This window comes from Pygoscelis adeliae, unplaced genomic scaffold (genome assembly GCF_000699105.1).
Source record: "Pygoscelis adeliae isolate BGI_AS28 unplaced genomic scaffold, ASM69910v1 Scaffold114, whole genome shotgun sequence".
Taxonomy (NCBI): domain Eukaryota; kingdom Metazoa; phylum Chordata; class Aves; order Sphenisciformes; family Spheniscidae; genus Pygoscelis; species Pygoscelis adeliae.
In genome coordinates this window covers 3,166,086-3,179,081 of record NW_008824587.1, presented here as the reverse complement: position 1 = coordinate 3,179,081, position 12,996 = coordinate 3,166,086, and the positions used below count along the sequence as shown (strand labels likewise).

At 54.4% G+C, this 12,996-nt stretch overlaps 1 protein-coding gene across 1 annotated transcript in view; it reads left to right on the top strand.

Moving 5' to 3' along the window:
* The window catches only part of NTNG2 (netrin G2), a 47,714-nt gene that overhangs the window by 20,712 nt on the left and 14,006 nt on the right, over nucleotides 1-12,996 (top strand). Inside the window, exon 3 of the mRNA XM_009322175.1 lies at nucleotides 11,858-12,030. Coding sequence (XP_009320450.1) covers nucleotides 11,858-12,030 — 173 coding nt within the window. The remainder of the gene's footprint in view (nucleotides 1-11,857; nucleotides 12,031-12,996) is intronic.

Below are 12,996 nucleotides of genomic sequence, written 5' to 3'. Positions count from 1 at the left end.
CCTGCCCCCCCCCCGGAGCAGCCCCAGCTCCGGCAGATGAAGTTTGGGGTGAGGGTAACCCCCCCGACAGATCTGGGGCAGGGGAAGGCGGGAAGGGGGTTTGTTTCTCCTGGTTTTTGTTTTTCATTTCTCTGTACGATGCCATATGTTACGTTATGACATCTACTGAAAAAGCAAAGTAAGGTGGAAAAATGCCGAGATGGCTAATTTCCCATCCAGCTTGTGGATTCAGCTTGTGCGAGACTTACAGGCGAGAGGGGAAAAATCTCCCCATCACCCACCCCGTGCTAACAAGAATCACCACAGCGACAGAAGAGCCGTTTGTATCGGTTCCAAACTGTTTGCTTCTGACACTTGCAAGCAAAAATGTTTCGCAGGTGCCACCTAGGCTGGCTTTGAATGTGCTCCAAGGGGAAGGAAGCTGCAGTGAGGAATAGGAGATCCCTTTGCTCCCACGGGGGGAGGCAGGAGGCAGCGGTGAGGGCAGCAGCAGGCAGAGGGGCTTGGCCTCTCTCGCGGCGCAGTCGCCTGTGTGGGATGAGCAGCCGTGGCTCTCAGCTCGGCTGGCGGCGTGGCGGCATGCCCGCCACCGGGATTGCTCGGGGAGGAACCCTGGGGAGCTCAGGCACACAGGCAGAGGTGTGGGAGAGCACCGTCAAGCGCATCTGCAAGCGCCCGGGTTCCGGTGCAATGTGCTTCTGTATATAAATGTGCAGAGAGACATTTTACACCTGCCTGTAAGAAGTATTGCCAGGCGTGCTAACTATCCACGGTCCTCGGAACAGCTCGGGATGGGGCAAAATAGCAAAGCAAAGAGGGTTGAAAGGAAAGCAGGCAAAGGCGAGAGGAAAGGCCGGCGCGTTGCCTTCCCCTCCACCCCGAACACAGCCAGTCCTGCCCCCTGCTCCGTCTGCCGCGGCTCCGCTCCCTCCTGGGCGGCCGAGCTGCCCGCAGGGATGCTTGGTGTTAACCAACAGCGGTGGCAAAGCCTCAGGGATGAATTCCCAGCCAAAGCCCACGCTGAGGGGCGGCTGGCAGGAAGGATTGGAGCTGGTCTATCAATTTATCCAGGCTGGTTAGACTCTGTAACAGGGACACAGAGTTTTCAGCTCAGAAAGTGGTAAATTAGGATTAAATATTTGATGCCCTTGTGCAATGACCTTTGGCTTCCAAGCATGGAGAGGACTGTGCAGGTAACCAAGGACTTGTTACTGCACGTGCAGCACCTTTGGGGTACTTGATGCTTTAAGATACATGTTAAAATACTCTCGGTGTCCCATGAATGCCTTCCTCCCCAGGGGCCGTTACCTTTTCTGCCTGTCTTGTTCAGGATGTGTCACTTCAGTACTTTTAACTTCTGGCCGTGCTGGTGGGATTCTCCACAAACCAGCATCTTGCTAGTTGTCAGCTGTCTTTCTCCCCCCCATCATGACCAGTCCCCCATCATGTTTTGAACTCACTGTCCAAATTTAATACTGTTTAATAGCAGCGGAGATTGCTTCAAGAGATAAAATCCCTATAAACTTTGTGAAAAGAGTCAACTAGGACAGGGGAGGAAAGCTCCTTCAAACGCCCCGGGGAGAGGTGGGGCACAACCTCTATGAGACATCCGAGAGTCCACAGCTGCCTGCGTCCTGAGGACAGCACTGGCGAGGGAGAGTCGGGCTGCGAAAGCCGGGTGGAAGCTGCAATGCTGCTTTTTCGCTGGGGCCAGAACGAGACGGGTTGGGGTTTGTTGGCTGATTCCTGGTGGCCTCCCCCCGGAGCTGGCACGCTGCCCGCGTGGACGGCTGCCCGGGTGGACGGCTGCCCGGGTGGACGGCTCGCCTCCGCTTCCCTCTTGGCTCCGTTCACCGCGAGCTGCCTGACAGCGACTCCTCCGTGCGGCAGGGAGGAGAGGGCTTTTCCTTGGCCGGGGACAAAGAAAACTCTGAAATCTGCTTTTTAGGGCCCAAATTCCAAGTCCTGAGCTACAGCAAGACCCAGCTTTGCTTTGCTCCAGCTCTCCCCAGCTGTCCCCGCTTGCTGGGCTGGTCCCCAGGAGAAGGGGACACTCATCCTGGATGGGGAAGAAGTTGATGCCTGTCCTGGGCTGACTCTTCCATCTCCGGTGGGTGCAGGGCAGGACGGCCAGCTGAGGAGCTGTGGATAAGTGGTGTATAAGGTGGAGAAGCTTCATGTGAATTAACTCTGCTCCTGTGATTATTCCAGTCTCGGCAAGCAGGTTTTTTCGCTGGAAAGCAATCTAATTCCAGCTGTAAGCAAAGCCAGTTACAGTGCAGGGACTAAAACCAAATTAAATCTTGTGTATGGCTCAACAAGGGGTGGGTTATTGAGAGGAAGAGAGGAGAAATCAATGTGAGCCTGACAGGAGCGCTGTGCAGGGAAGGGGGGAGGCAGGGTGGGCAGGGCTGGGGATGGACGCATGCTGCCTCTTCCAGGACGTGGGAATGACCACGTTCGAGAACAGGAGGAAAGTGCCTAGATAAAACGGGGGGGTGTTAGGGAGCCACTACAGGGATCATGGAAATGAGAGGGAAGATGATTATGAAGAAATGAAGGCTCAAAGGCAAAAAGCAGACAGAAAATCCCACCAGGAGAGCAGAGGAGCCAGTGACTTACAGATGTGAACAGCCCCGGGCAGACGGAGAAGTGGTGCCCAGCCGCGGTATGTGCTATCAGAGGAGCGGTGTGTGGCATCGCCTGTGCCCCTGAATGGCACCAGGATTTTGGCAGGCAGCTGGCAGTGCCCGCAGGGTAATGAGACACATGGCAACTCATTTCCAGTTGATGTTCACGGTCAAGGGAGGAGCAAAACGCTTTGCTCTCAGAGCAGACCACGAGCCTGGGTGGTTTCTCATGCCACAGCCTTAGCCGGTGGGTTCAGAAAGGTTTCTCTGATGCCCCTGGGCCACGTGCTCCTGGGCTCCCATCCAGGTGCACCCCGTCCTTCACCCCTCTGCTTCTCACCAAGGAATACCCCTCACTGCAGTCTCCCAGAGCTTTTGGGAAAAGCAGAAAGAGACGGAGCAAAGGACACGGGGAGAAGGGGAAGGAGTGTGCTGCCTTCTCTCCCCCCTGTGGGCCAGGTGAACAGGGGCAGTCGAGAGTTTGCCAGGATCTCCAGAGGGTCTGGTGAATCCTGAGGGTCACTGCTCCCTTCCTGGGTGTTGGTGCAATGGGCTGGTGCTTCAGGGCCTCCTCTGCCTGCTTCGCCTGCATCTCCTCCTCCCACAGCCTCAGCCAGGTCCATTTCTCCGTTCATGGCCAACAGTTTATTTTTACTCTCTTTCCTCTTCTTGGTATCTTTTTCTCTTCTTTTTTTTTTTTTTTTTCTTCTTCCATCCTGTCCCTATTGATCTGCAGAGTAACTGGAGATGCAGAGGAGTCAAGACAGGAATAGACACAAGCAAGCCCTTGGCCTGTGTGCTTGTGTGTGTGCCAGGCAGGATGGGGAAGGGAAGCAGAAAGACTTTTCCCCGCAGATCTCTATTCACCGCTTAGTTTTCTCCTCGGTGCAGCAAAGAGCTCAGTTATCTCCTCAGGAATGGGTGAATGAGCTTTTCCTGGCTGCCAGGACTGATGGCCGGCGCGCTGAAAGCCGCCGGTTCTATTTCCATTACACACCGTGTCTCTTTGGAGTAATTTTTTCCCCTTCATAATGTCAGTCACCACAGTGCTCAGCAGGGCACGCTCCATCACGGAGACATTAATAAGCCATAATTGAAGTTAATGTGCCATGGCCAGGACATGTGGATCCAGTTAGGAGAAATCAGATTGAGCAGAAGTGAATCAATTTTAGGCTGATTATTAAGATTTCTCTCCTTCGTCCTCCCCTGCCCAGTCCATGCTGTGTCTGTCTGTCTGTCTGTCCATCCTGCTGGTGGTGAGCAGTCCCCGGAGGAAGGCAGGAGGAGGGAGCATTACTCATCACCAAGCAGCTCCATGTAACAGTGCCTCATCTCAGGCTTTGCTCAGGCCAGAGGCACTGACAAGAAGATGAGGTTTCCAGTTTTGTAACGGCATTTCCTTTCCTCTCTTCACCAACTGCTTTTCTGAGGGTTTCCTTGGCTTCTTTTTTGCTCACACAAAAGAGTTGAAAGGAAAGGCCCTCTGTGTTCCCCTGCCTTGATCCCTGCCTTCCTCTTGTGCGGTTCTCGGTGCCGTGCATGGGTGCTCTCCGGGAGGCTTTGCTCTCCGCATGACTTGGAATGGTGAGTTTGCACTAGCGGAGCAGAACGAATTTGCCCAGCCTGTTATTCTGGTGCCAACAGACAGGATCAGGCACTCCAGACCTGGAGGATCAAGGCCATCCCCCAGAGCACCTCCTCCAATAAATCAGGCTGGTTAATCGTCAGTGGTACCCACATGCAGGGAATACACTTTTCTGCCTTCTTGGTGACTCTCAAGATGCGGTGATGCTCGATGTTGTATTGCTGTTAAAGATGAAGCAGTTCCTGCTCAGCCTGGAGGCTGCCTCCTGCTTCTGTCCTCCAGGCCAGCGCAACGACGGCAGCTCCGCACACTTCCCCTGCGGTTGCAGCTCAGCTCGAACCGGGGGTGCCAGCGCAAAGCGCGTCCCGGCTGCCCCAGGCTGCTTTGCCCTGCTTGGACTTTCCTCCTTCTGGCTCTGTTGATTAAGTTGTTGGAGAGCCTCCAGCCAATCTTGACTTTTGCAACAAAGCGGTCTCTAAAAGGGAGGAAAGAAGCAGCTTTGGTCCATGGAACAGTCTCTTGTTGAGGGTCTTAGATTTTGTGTAATGACCGATGTCCCCGTTGAGCACCTTTCCCTGAGGAGCAGGGTGGGACCCGCCGGCTGCACCAGGCTGCTTTGCCCTGCTTGGACTTTCCTCCTTCTGGCTCTGTTGATTAAGTTGTTGGAGAGCCTCCAGCCAATCTTGACTTTTGCAACAAAGCGGTCTCTAAAAGGGAGGAAAGAAGCAGCTTTGGTCCATGGAACAGTCTCTTGTTGAGGGTCTTAGATTTTGTGTAATGACCGATGTCCCCGTTGAGCCCCTTTCCCTGAGGAGCAGGGTGGGACCCGCCGGCTGCACCACCGCTGCTTCGCAAAGGGGGACAGGCAGGGACCTGGGGTAAATGATCTGTGAGAGTGTGGGCTTCCCCAGCTGAGCTTGCCCAGCCCCAGTGCCAGAGCATCACCCCCGAAATAGCCACAGGCTCACCAAAATGTCCCCCAAGAACTAGCCCAACGCCCCTGCAGCCCGCAGCCAGTCCCCGCCCGTGCTCAGCAGCTTTGGGAAGACCATGACAACCAGGGCGAGCACCACCTGCGGCTGGCCCCGCTCCTTCCCCCGCAGCTCCTGGCAGCCAGACTTCGGGTCCCAGGAGGTAACAGCATCCTCGTGTCAAGGACAGCCAAGTCTGTGCCAGCAGTGCGCCGCGTTCCTCGGCCCGTCCTCGCCTCCGTGCTGGGCAGCCCCCAAGAGCTGGATGGCTGAATTTCCCTGGCATTCCTCCAGGTTGGAATTAGCTCGAGTTCAAGCAAAATCTTGCTCTTGGTCATATAGTTAAATTAAGTTAATGTGCAGCAACTGTTTGCTTGGCTTTACTTGAATCTCGTAAAGGTTTTTACTCCCACTGCAGCAAGATAGAGGGGAAACTTGCTGAGAGGGAGGGAAGGAGTTAGCGAGAAACCCGGAGAGCTCCTCCTTCCCCCAGACACTCGTGACACTTTGTCGATAGCCGGAGACGGATGCCCAAGGTCCTATTACCTGCTCCTCGCTTCAGTTTGTGAAGGTTTTTATTTCCCCTCTGATTTTGTTGCCGAATTGCGTCCGGCCTGAGCGGATAATAGAATTTCATCGATAGACTGAGAAGGTGATGTATGTTAAAGCACTTAATATAAAGAGACTGCTACAGGAGCCCAAATTCAATTTGGCCAATGAACTCAATTGCAGGCATTATTGCATTCCAGGAGAAAGACCAAGAGCATTTATACATATTACTCTGCAAATATTTATGTTCACATATCCCTGTGATGTCCTCTTCACCCTTCCTCCCTTCTGCTGCCTGACCCCCTAATGGGGAAGTTTGGTTTCGTGTTTGCTTTTTAAGACAGCTTTGAATGTAAATAATGTTCCACCAGTCAGCAGGATCTTGACAGCTGGTGAGTGTCAACTTATTTAAAATAAATAGCCTCTCGAATGGGAACAGCCAGCTAGCGTGCTCTCCACTTTGGCATCTTTTAAATTGTCTCCTCTTTGTAACCCAAACCTCAAATAACTTCGAAGGGCAGCAAGGAGGGTTCCTCCCCGCCGGGAGGACTCATCCGTCCCTACGACATGTCCCTCTGACCTAACCCAGGGTTTTCTTTCAGCTTTTTGGCTCTGCAAAAAGCAGTGAAACCCAGAAGCCTCTCTCCCTGGTTCAAGCGGAAAGAAACAACGCGTTAAAATGGCTTTTCCTCCCCCTTCAGCCCCTGGACCGCAGGCTGAGTTACGCTCCCAGCCCTGCTCCTGGGATGAATGAGCCGCTGTCGCCTTCTTCAGCCCTTTCAGCCCTGCTCCAGCCACTGGCAATAGCAAATTTCTGCTGGAGTGATCTCCCAGCAAGGCGAATCCTAATATAACTCCTCTCCACAAAGGGACGGTGCTTCTTCCGTGGCCCAGCCATTAGAAGCTATTTTTACCTGCTTCTGCACGCACAGATGGGCCAGAAACAATCCAAGCTCAGCGCCTGTTATGCTTTGCCCAAAAGATTTGCTCCCTGCTTTTGCTGAGCTGCCAAAACAGTTGCAAAGGAGCAGGTAAAAAGTGGGGAAGTCACGGCCAGGCAGCTGCGAGCAACGGCTGGGGATGACAATAGAGAGATGGAGAAGAGTTATTCATGTTTCCCCGAGAGCCGAGATCAGTTGAAACATCATTTTCCTCGGGGACAGAGAGGAAAGAGCTCCCTTCAAACACATCATCCCATGAGACTCATTAAAGGCTCATCAATTACAGCGAGAGCAAACAATTCAGGGGAAAGCTATCATAAGCCTTCCTTTGGATGGCTGTCATTAGCAGCCCTCCGCTGTGCGCTGCCTCTCCCCAGTGCCAGCTCGGGTGAGCGGAAAGGGAGCAGGGGGGGCACCACTGCCAAGCCAGTGATGGGAGGGAAAGCAGGAGCCCGGTGGCCCAGGAGCCAGCAGGAGGGGACCAGGTCTCCACAGCATCCTTGGGGCCATGTGGCCGTACAGTAGCATCCTCATGGCAAGCACAGGGAGGAGATGAGAGCACAGGCTGGGCTGGAAGGAGACTTGGAAGGGAGGTGGTGGCCCACTGTAGCGGACTTCTGTTGCCCCAAGTCCTCACCCAGGTTCTTTTTTAAGGAGCTCGGGGCAAGGCAGGATTGGGCCATGGTGGGAGCTGGGTGAGAGGTGTATGGGGACAGAGCAGCTCTCTGGGTCTCCACCCAGCAAGCGGTTCCTCCAGCTCTTACCCAGCACAGCAAGCGGGGTCACGGCGTCAGGCCTGAATGGGGGGTGCCAGCACCCCAAGGTCTGTCTGGCTTAGCCCCACAGGGAGGGAGAGGGATGAAGAGATGCTCTTTGCCTTTCTCTGCCTTACTTCCCTGCTCTGCAAGTGGGGCTACGGACAGAAAAGAGGCTGGAAAACACATAAGGATCCTTGGAAGGAAAGCAAAGGGCTGGGGTGGCTTTTAAAAATTATTTCAAAAGTCCTTATTAATGAAAGCTCAGGGACAGGGGCTGCTTTCCCACTCCCAGCGTGGCTCCTGCAGGTTTGCAGCACTCACCCTCGGCTGCACCCCCTTTCAAAGCCTGCGCACGGGCATTTCCTTCCCTCACACGCGGGCTTGGCACCAGATGCCTCTCCAACCGCTTGCTGCTGTGACCTCCAGGATGCTGACTTGGAGAAATGCAGGGACGGCAAACTGTTCTTTATGGCTGGGAAAAAAAAAAAAAAAGAAAAAAAAAAAAAAAAAGACACTTTCCTTTAAACTTTCCTTGGCGCTCCAAGCTCCGTGATGTTCCCTGGTGGAGGCATTGGCAGCATCAGACCACGCTGCACCACGCTGAGGGATGGCAGCAGCTGAATGGCCCACACTAAAATAAACTCGTAAATACCCCGTCGTGCAAATGGTAACATGTTGGGCCAATCATTGCTCCAGCAACTTTTGCTGAGGAACAGCCTGAGCCAGTTTCTGTTTAACGCAAAACGCAGTTGTGAGCACTTACTAACAGCCCAGTGCAGGCCTTGGGCGTCCCCAGGCCATGGAGGGTGCCTGTGGGTGCTGCAGCTCCTGCTGGGTGTGCACTGGGGCTGCTCTCCTCCAGGCTGTGCCCCACCACGGCCGGATCCTACGTGGGCGCTGAACGCTCACCAAGAAACAGCGCCATCACCGCTAGCGTTGACCCATGAGCTAGAGAGGAGAAATGCTCCCAGCTCTTCAGACCACCTCCGGAGCCAAAGAGACCATATTGCAACCAGCCCTTTGCTGGAGCAGCCCTGGGACTGGAACGGGGCCATCGCTGCCTTCTGCAGGACACAGCGCAGGTGTCTGCCCCACTGCTGCTCTTTAAGCCTCATTGCTAAGTAGCTCCTAACCTTTCCCTTCATCCTCTCTTTCCTGCGATGGCTGGCCGCCCGAGGAAGATGAGCGGAGGCAAGCAGGACTAGCAGCTCCCACCCAGGGGACTGGGCTAATGTGATTTACTCCAGTCTCCACCAGCTGGATCTTGGCTGGGAGAAGATGTGCACAGACCGTCGACAAGTGCGTGTCCTTGGGCTGCAAGCCCAGAGGAGGAGGCAGAGAAGCCTGAAGAAGGGGTTAAAGCCAAGCCTCCGAGCGTGAACAGCAGGGAGGCCCGGATGCAGAAACCTTCACACAAAATGGGGTTGGCAGTCGGGGCTGGTGGAAGGTGCTTGGCTGTTCGCTATTAAATAATGCAGCCTGATTGATTGGGCTGAAAAGTGCTGTGCTGCGGGGTCAGCTTGCTGGGGTTATAGTTCTCTGCTTAGATTGATGATCCTCAAAGGTCGAATTCAGAAAGCAATTCCCTGGTAAAATTGATCCTTTGGATATCAAAACTTTTGCACAGTAGCGAAGGGCCAAACAGCAAGGAATATAAGTGACCCAGGCGCAGGCAGTCAGGGTGACAGGCTGCCTCTGCTTTCTCTTTATTTAATTTTCCTTGTTTACACTGATTAGGAAGTGAGAGTCTTCTCTGGGAAGAGCAGTGCTCCATCAGCCCTGCACGCAGTGGCTGGGGGACATCCATGAGCACCCACCCCTGTCCCCATCCCACTGGCAGGGGAGCATGCGGGTGCCTTTGCAGGGGCAGGAGGCAGCTGGGGGCTGTCCCGGGAGCTGGTGCTCAGCTCCCAGCCCTCCTCAGCAGCAAGCGAGCAGTGTGTGTGTACAAGCAGGCACGTCTGACTGCCTCCTGCACGCATCCGTGCCTCGCTCTCCCGGTAGTGAGAAGGCTGGGTCCCGCTGCTTGGCGGAGGTTTTGTAGCTGGAGCCAAATCAACGGTGAGCGGATTTCACCCTCCTGTACGGCAGCAGCTTGGAGCCAGCAGAAGCTCCCCAAAACAGCTGCTTGGCCCTCGGCCGGGGATGCCAGGAACAAGGATGTGCTACGGGCGGAGGGGGTGATGGAGGCTGCCCCAGGCCACTGCAGGGGTTCAGGTGGTGGTGACCCAGGGCTGATGTCCTCACTGCGAGACTAGCGGGGTCAAGGACAGGAGCCAGGCGCTACCCTCCACATCATCCCAGAATTCAAAGAAAACAAGAGGGATGCCAGGCCCTGCCTTCCTTGTAGCCCATCCCCTGGGGCTCTTAAACTGCCCCTCGGCTGGATTTTAAGACTGCGCCCTGGAGCTGGCTCCATCCCCTTGCTCCTGCCAGCCGTAGGAGGGAGAAGAGCTGCAGCTCCCAGACAGAAGCCTTTGCTCTGATTCAGGCTGGGCCCAGAGCGGCTGCGGTGAGGCTCTGACCTGCTTTAACCTGCTATCTTGCCTGCTTGCCTCCCGTCTGCTCATTTTGAAGCGAGACAAGGAGGCTGCGCCGGGTGGACACTGAATAATTCAGAGTCAGGCTCCGCAGCACCCCAGGACTGAGCATCACCTCTGCCAAAGGGCTGGGACAGCTCAGCTGAAATCCTTCCTCACCAGAAGCAGAGGGGACACGGAGCGGCTGATGTACAGGATCCCTCCTGTGTAGGTACCGGCCAAAGCCGCTTCCTTCCTGCGGACGCTCAGATTCATGGCTTGCTCCCAGAGCACTGATGCTCGCAGTGCTCGGAGGCTGTTAGTGCTTTCAGCCGTGACGCGGCATCTCCGGCTCTCACTAACACACAGATTCAAGTGGAGCATGCTGAGTGTGTCTGCCTCTGCTCCATGGACCACATTTTCCTCCTTCCTCCCTTTTAGAGACTGCAATATTCCCTCCCCTGCTTGGTCAGAGACAGGGCAGGGTTGTAAGACAGGGAGAGAGACCATTCATCCAGCTTATGCTTAGCCTCTGAGCGGGGTTTGCTAGAATTAAGGACAGGGAGGGGAGGGGGAGAAAAAAAAAAAAATCATACATGAGGTCAGCTTATCCAGCCACGCGTAAGGAGGAGCACGGCAAAGGCAGCCTCAGTGGGTCAGGCAGCCGGCTGGGGAGCATCTTTGGGGGCTCCAAGGGAGAGGGGGAGAGGCACCAGGAGCTGGTGGGCATGCGCGGCGCCGGCAGCCAGGAGGGACCCGGCTCACGGCTCCCAGCCTAATCCAGGTTGTTTATCCCAGCACACACAGAGGATGAGAAGAAGCAGGCCATGCCTCCTCTATCTTCTCTGCAAGCGGTTTGTTCCCCTCAGTTTTGCATCTTTTGAGCAATTAGCCCAGCACAACGAAGCACTGCCCGGTCAGACTTCTCTACCCGTTCACATAAGGCACAGCATTACTGTTTTCTAATGGTTCTGCTTCTGAGAGTGTAAATTATTGCACAAAGCAGTGAAAAACCAGCAGGCTGTGCTAGGGATCCGCTGTCTGGAATGAAATTAGAGATTTTGGTCCCCAAAGTCTCTGTCTGATGGCCTGAGCTCGGGCCCGGGAGTCACTAGAGCCACGTGTGAGTTATGGGCTCAGCCTCCATGCTCTGTGCAAGTCACCTCCGGAGTCTGAGCAACAGGAATTATTGTGCACGGAGATAATTATTCCCTGCATACTGCACTACAGCTCATTAAAAGTTTGTTAATGTTTGCGAATTGCTGAATAGTGTTTTTCATTGTTGCCTTCTCTGATCTGACTAAAAGGCAGATTTTGATGGTGACTTGTTCTCTGTGTTATTTTGGTCACAGCAGGCTGGGGCTGCGCTGCACGTAGGGAAAAGGGTTTGTGTTGTGCAGCTTTACACCACGGGAGAAAACGCTCTTGACTTTAGCACGCTGCGCAGGGGTCAAGGGGCTGAGCCCCACCAGTGTTAGCGATGCTTCTCCATCTAAAGCTTGAGACTGTCCTCTCTGCCTCCAAGTAAATGCCTACATCTGAGTCAATCACTCAGATTTCTGAAAAAGTATGTGTGACTCCTTACTGGAGTCTCAGCTGGAGACGTTGACTTACCATTAAACGATCTGTGCCACTGCAGTCGGATGGTGGGAGTAAAGTATCTCTCATCTTGGAATAGAGACTGCAGATCCACCTTGGGCGAGGATGTGGACATCGTAACCCCAGCACCAGATACCTGGGGAAAGCAGCTGAGTTCAGTGAAAAAATCCTGCAGAAGGAACAGGAAAGGGGTAACTTGGCCCAGCTTCACCTCTACGTTTTCATGCACACGGACAGCACTACGCCAGGGGCAAGGAGGAGTTGCAGTAATACCTGACAGCTCTTCTCCTGTCTTCCTCTTCCAGGTGTAAATGCAACCTCCACGCTAACCTGTGCACCTTCAAAGAGGGCAGCCTTCAGTGCGAGTGCGAGCACAACACCACAGGGCAGGACTGCGGCAAGTGCAAGAAGAATTTCCGCTCCAGGTCTTGGCGAGCAGGATCCTACCTGCCTCTCCCCAACGGGTCCCCCAACGCATGTAAGTAACCTGCAGCGAGCCAGCCCTGGCCGCACTCCCACCTTGGGCTGCACAACGCCCACAGACGGGAGCGGAGTCTCGTCTTGCCCTTCTCCATCAGTGCAGGATGCTCAGCTTTCAAAAGGGAAGCGGGTATTTACCCGTGTCTTGGTACACAGAGAAATGAGAGAGGATCTGGGTGGATGCAGAGGTGATTTGTTGGCTACTGGTAGATGAGTGATGAGTCCAAATGATGGTCGAGAACGGGAAGGATGACCTTGGGCCAAGATATAGGTCCATGGCTTTGTGGCAATGCAAATTACTGTCCTTTGAAGAAGACATTATTTAGCCACAGTAGAGCACTGACTGTGGGGGGCTCGTGGGCTCAACGCTGGCACTGCTCAGCTGTGGGAGTGCAGGTTGCTTTCTGGATTGCTTTCTGGCTCCCGTTCTGTGTGTGTCGGTATTTCAGGCAAGCGCGGCGAGCTGCGGTCCCTCTGCGCAGCTCCAGTCTCATCCAATTGCCTGCTGGAGCAAGGCACTGACAGAAGCAAAGGCGCGCAGATGAGATGAAGGATGCATACCCACCATTGTTCGAGCAGGGGAATTGGGGCAGGAGACATCACAGATGGGCCAGTTTCTCCTGGGTTTCTGTCCAGTCCACATTAGCAGACTTGTTTAAATGTCGCAGAGCCACAGTAGCCACTCCAGCCTTTCAAACAGCAGCTTTGAGCATTACCAAAGAGAATCTTTTCCCTGCCGCCCCCCAAATTTTTTGAAAGATTTATGTGCTTTAAGATGATCAAAGCCGAAATTCAGGCTCTGAAGGCCGTGATGGGAATGTTTTGTGTGTGCCAGGGCTGGTAGATGAGCAGGTTCTTTGAAAGGGAACGAGCTTGTCAGCTCCCACCAAGCGGCTGCATTGCTTCAAAGGAGCCTGGGAGAGTTTCTGGTGTTGACAGGCACAGACATGCTGTTCTCTCTCTT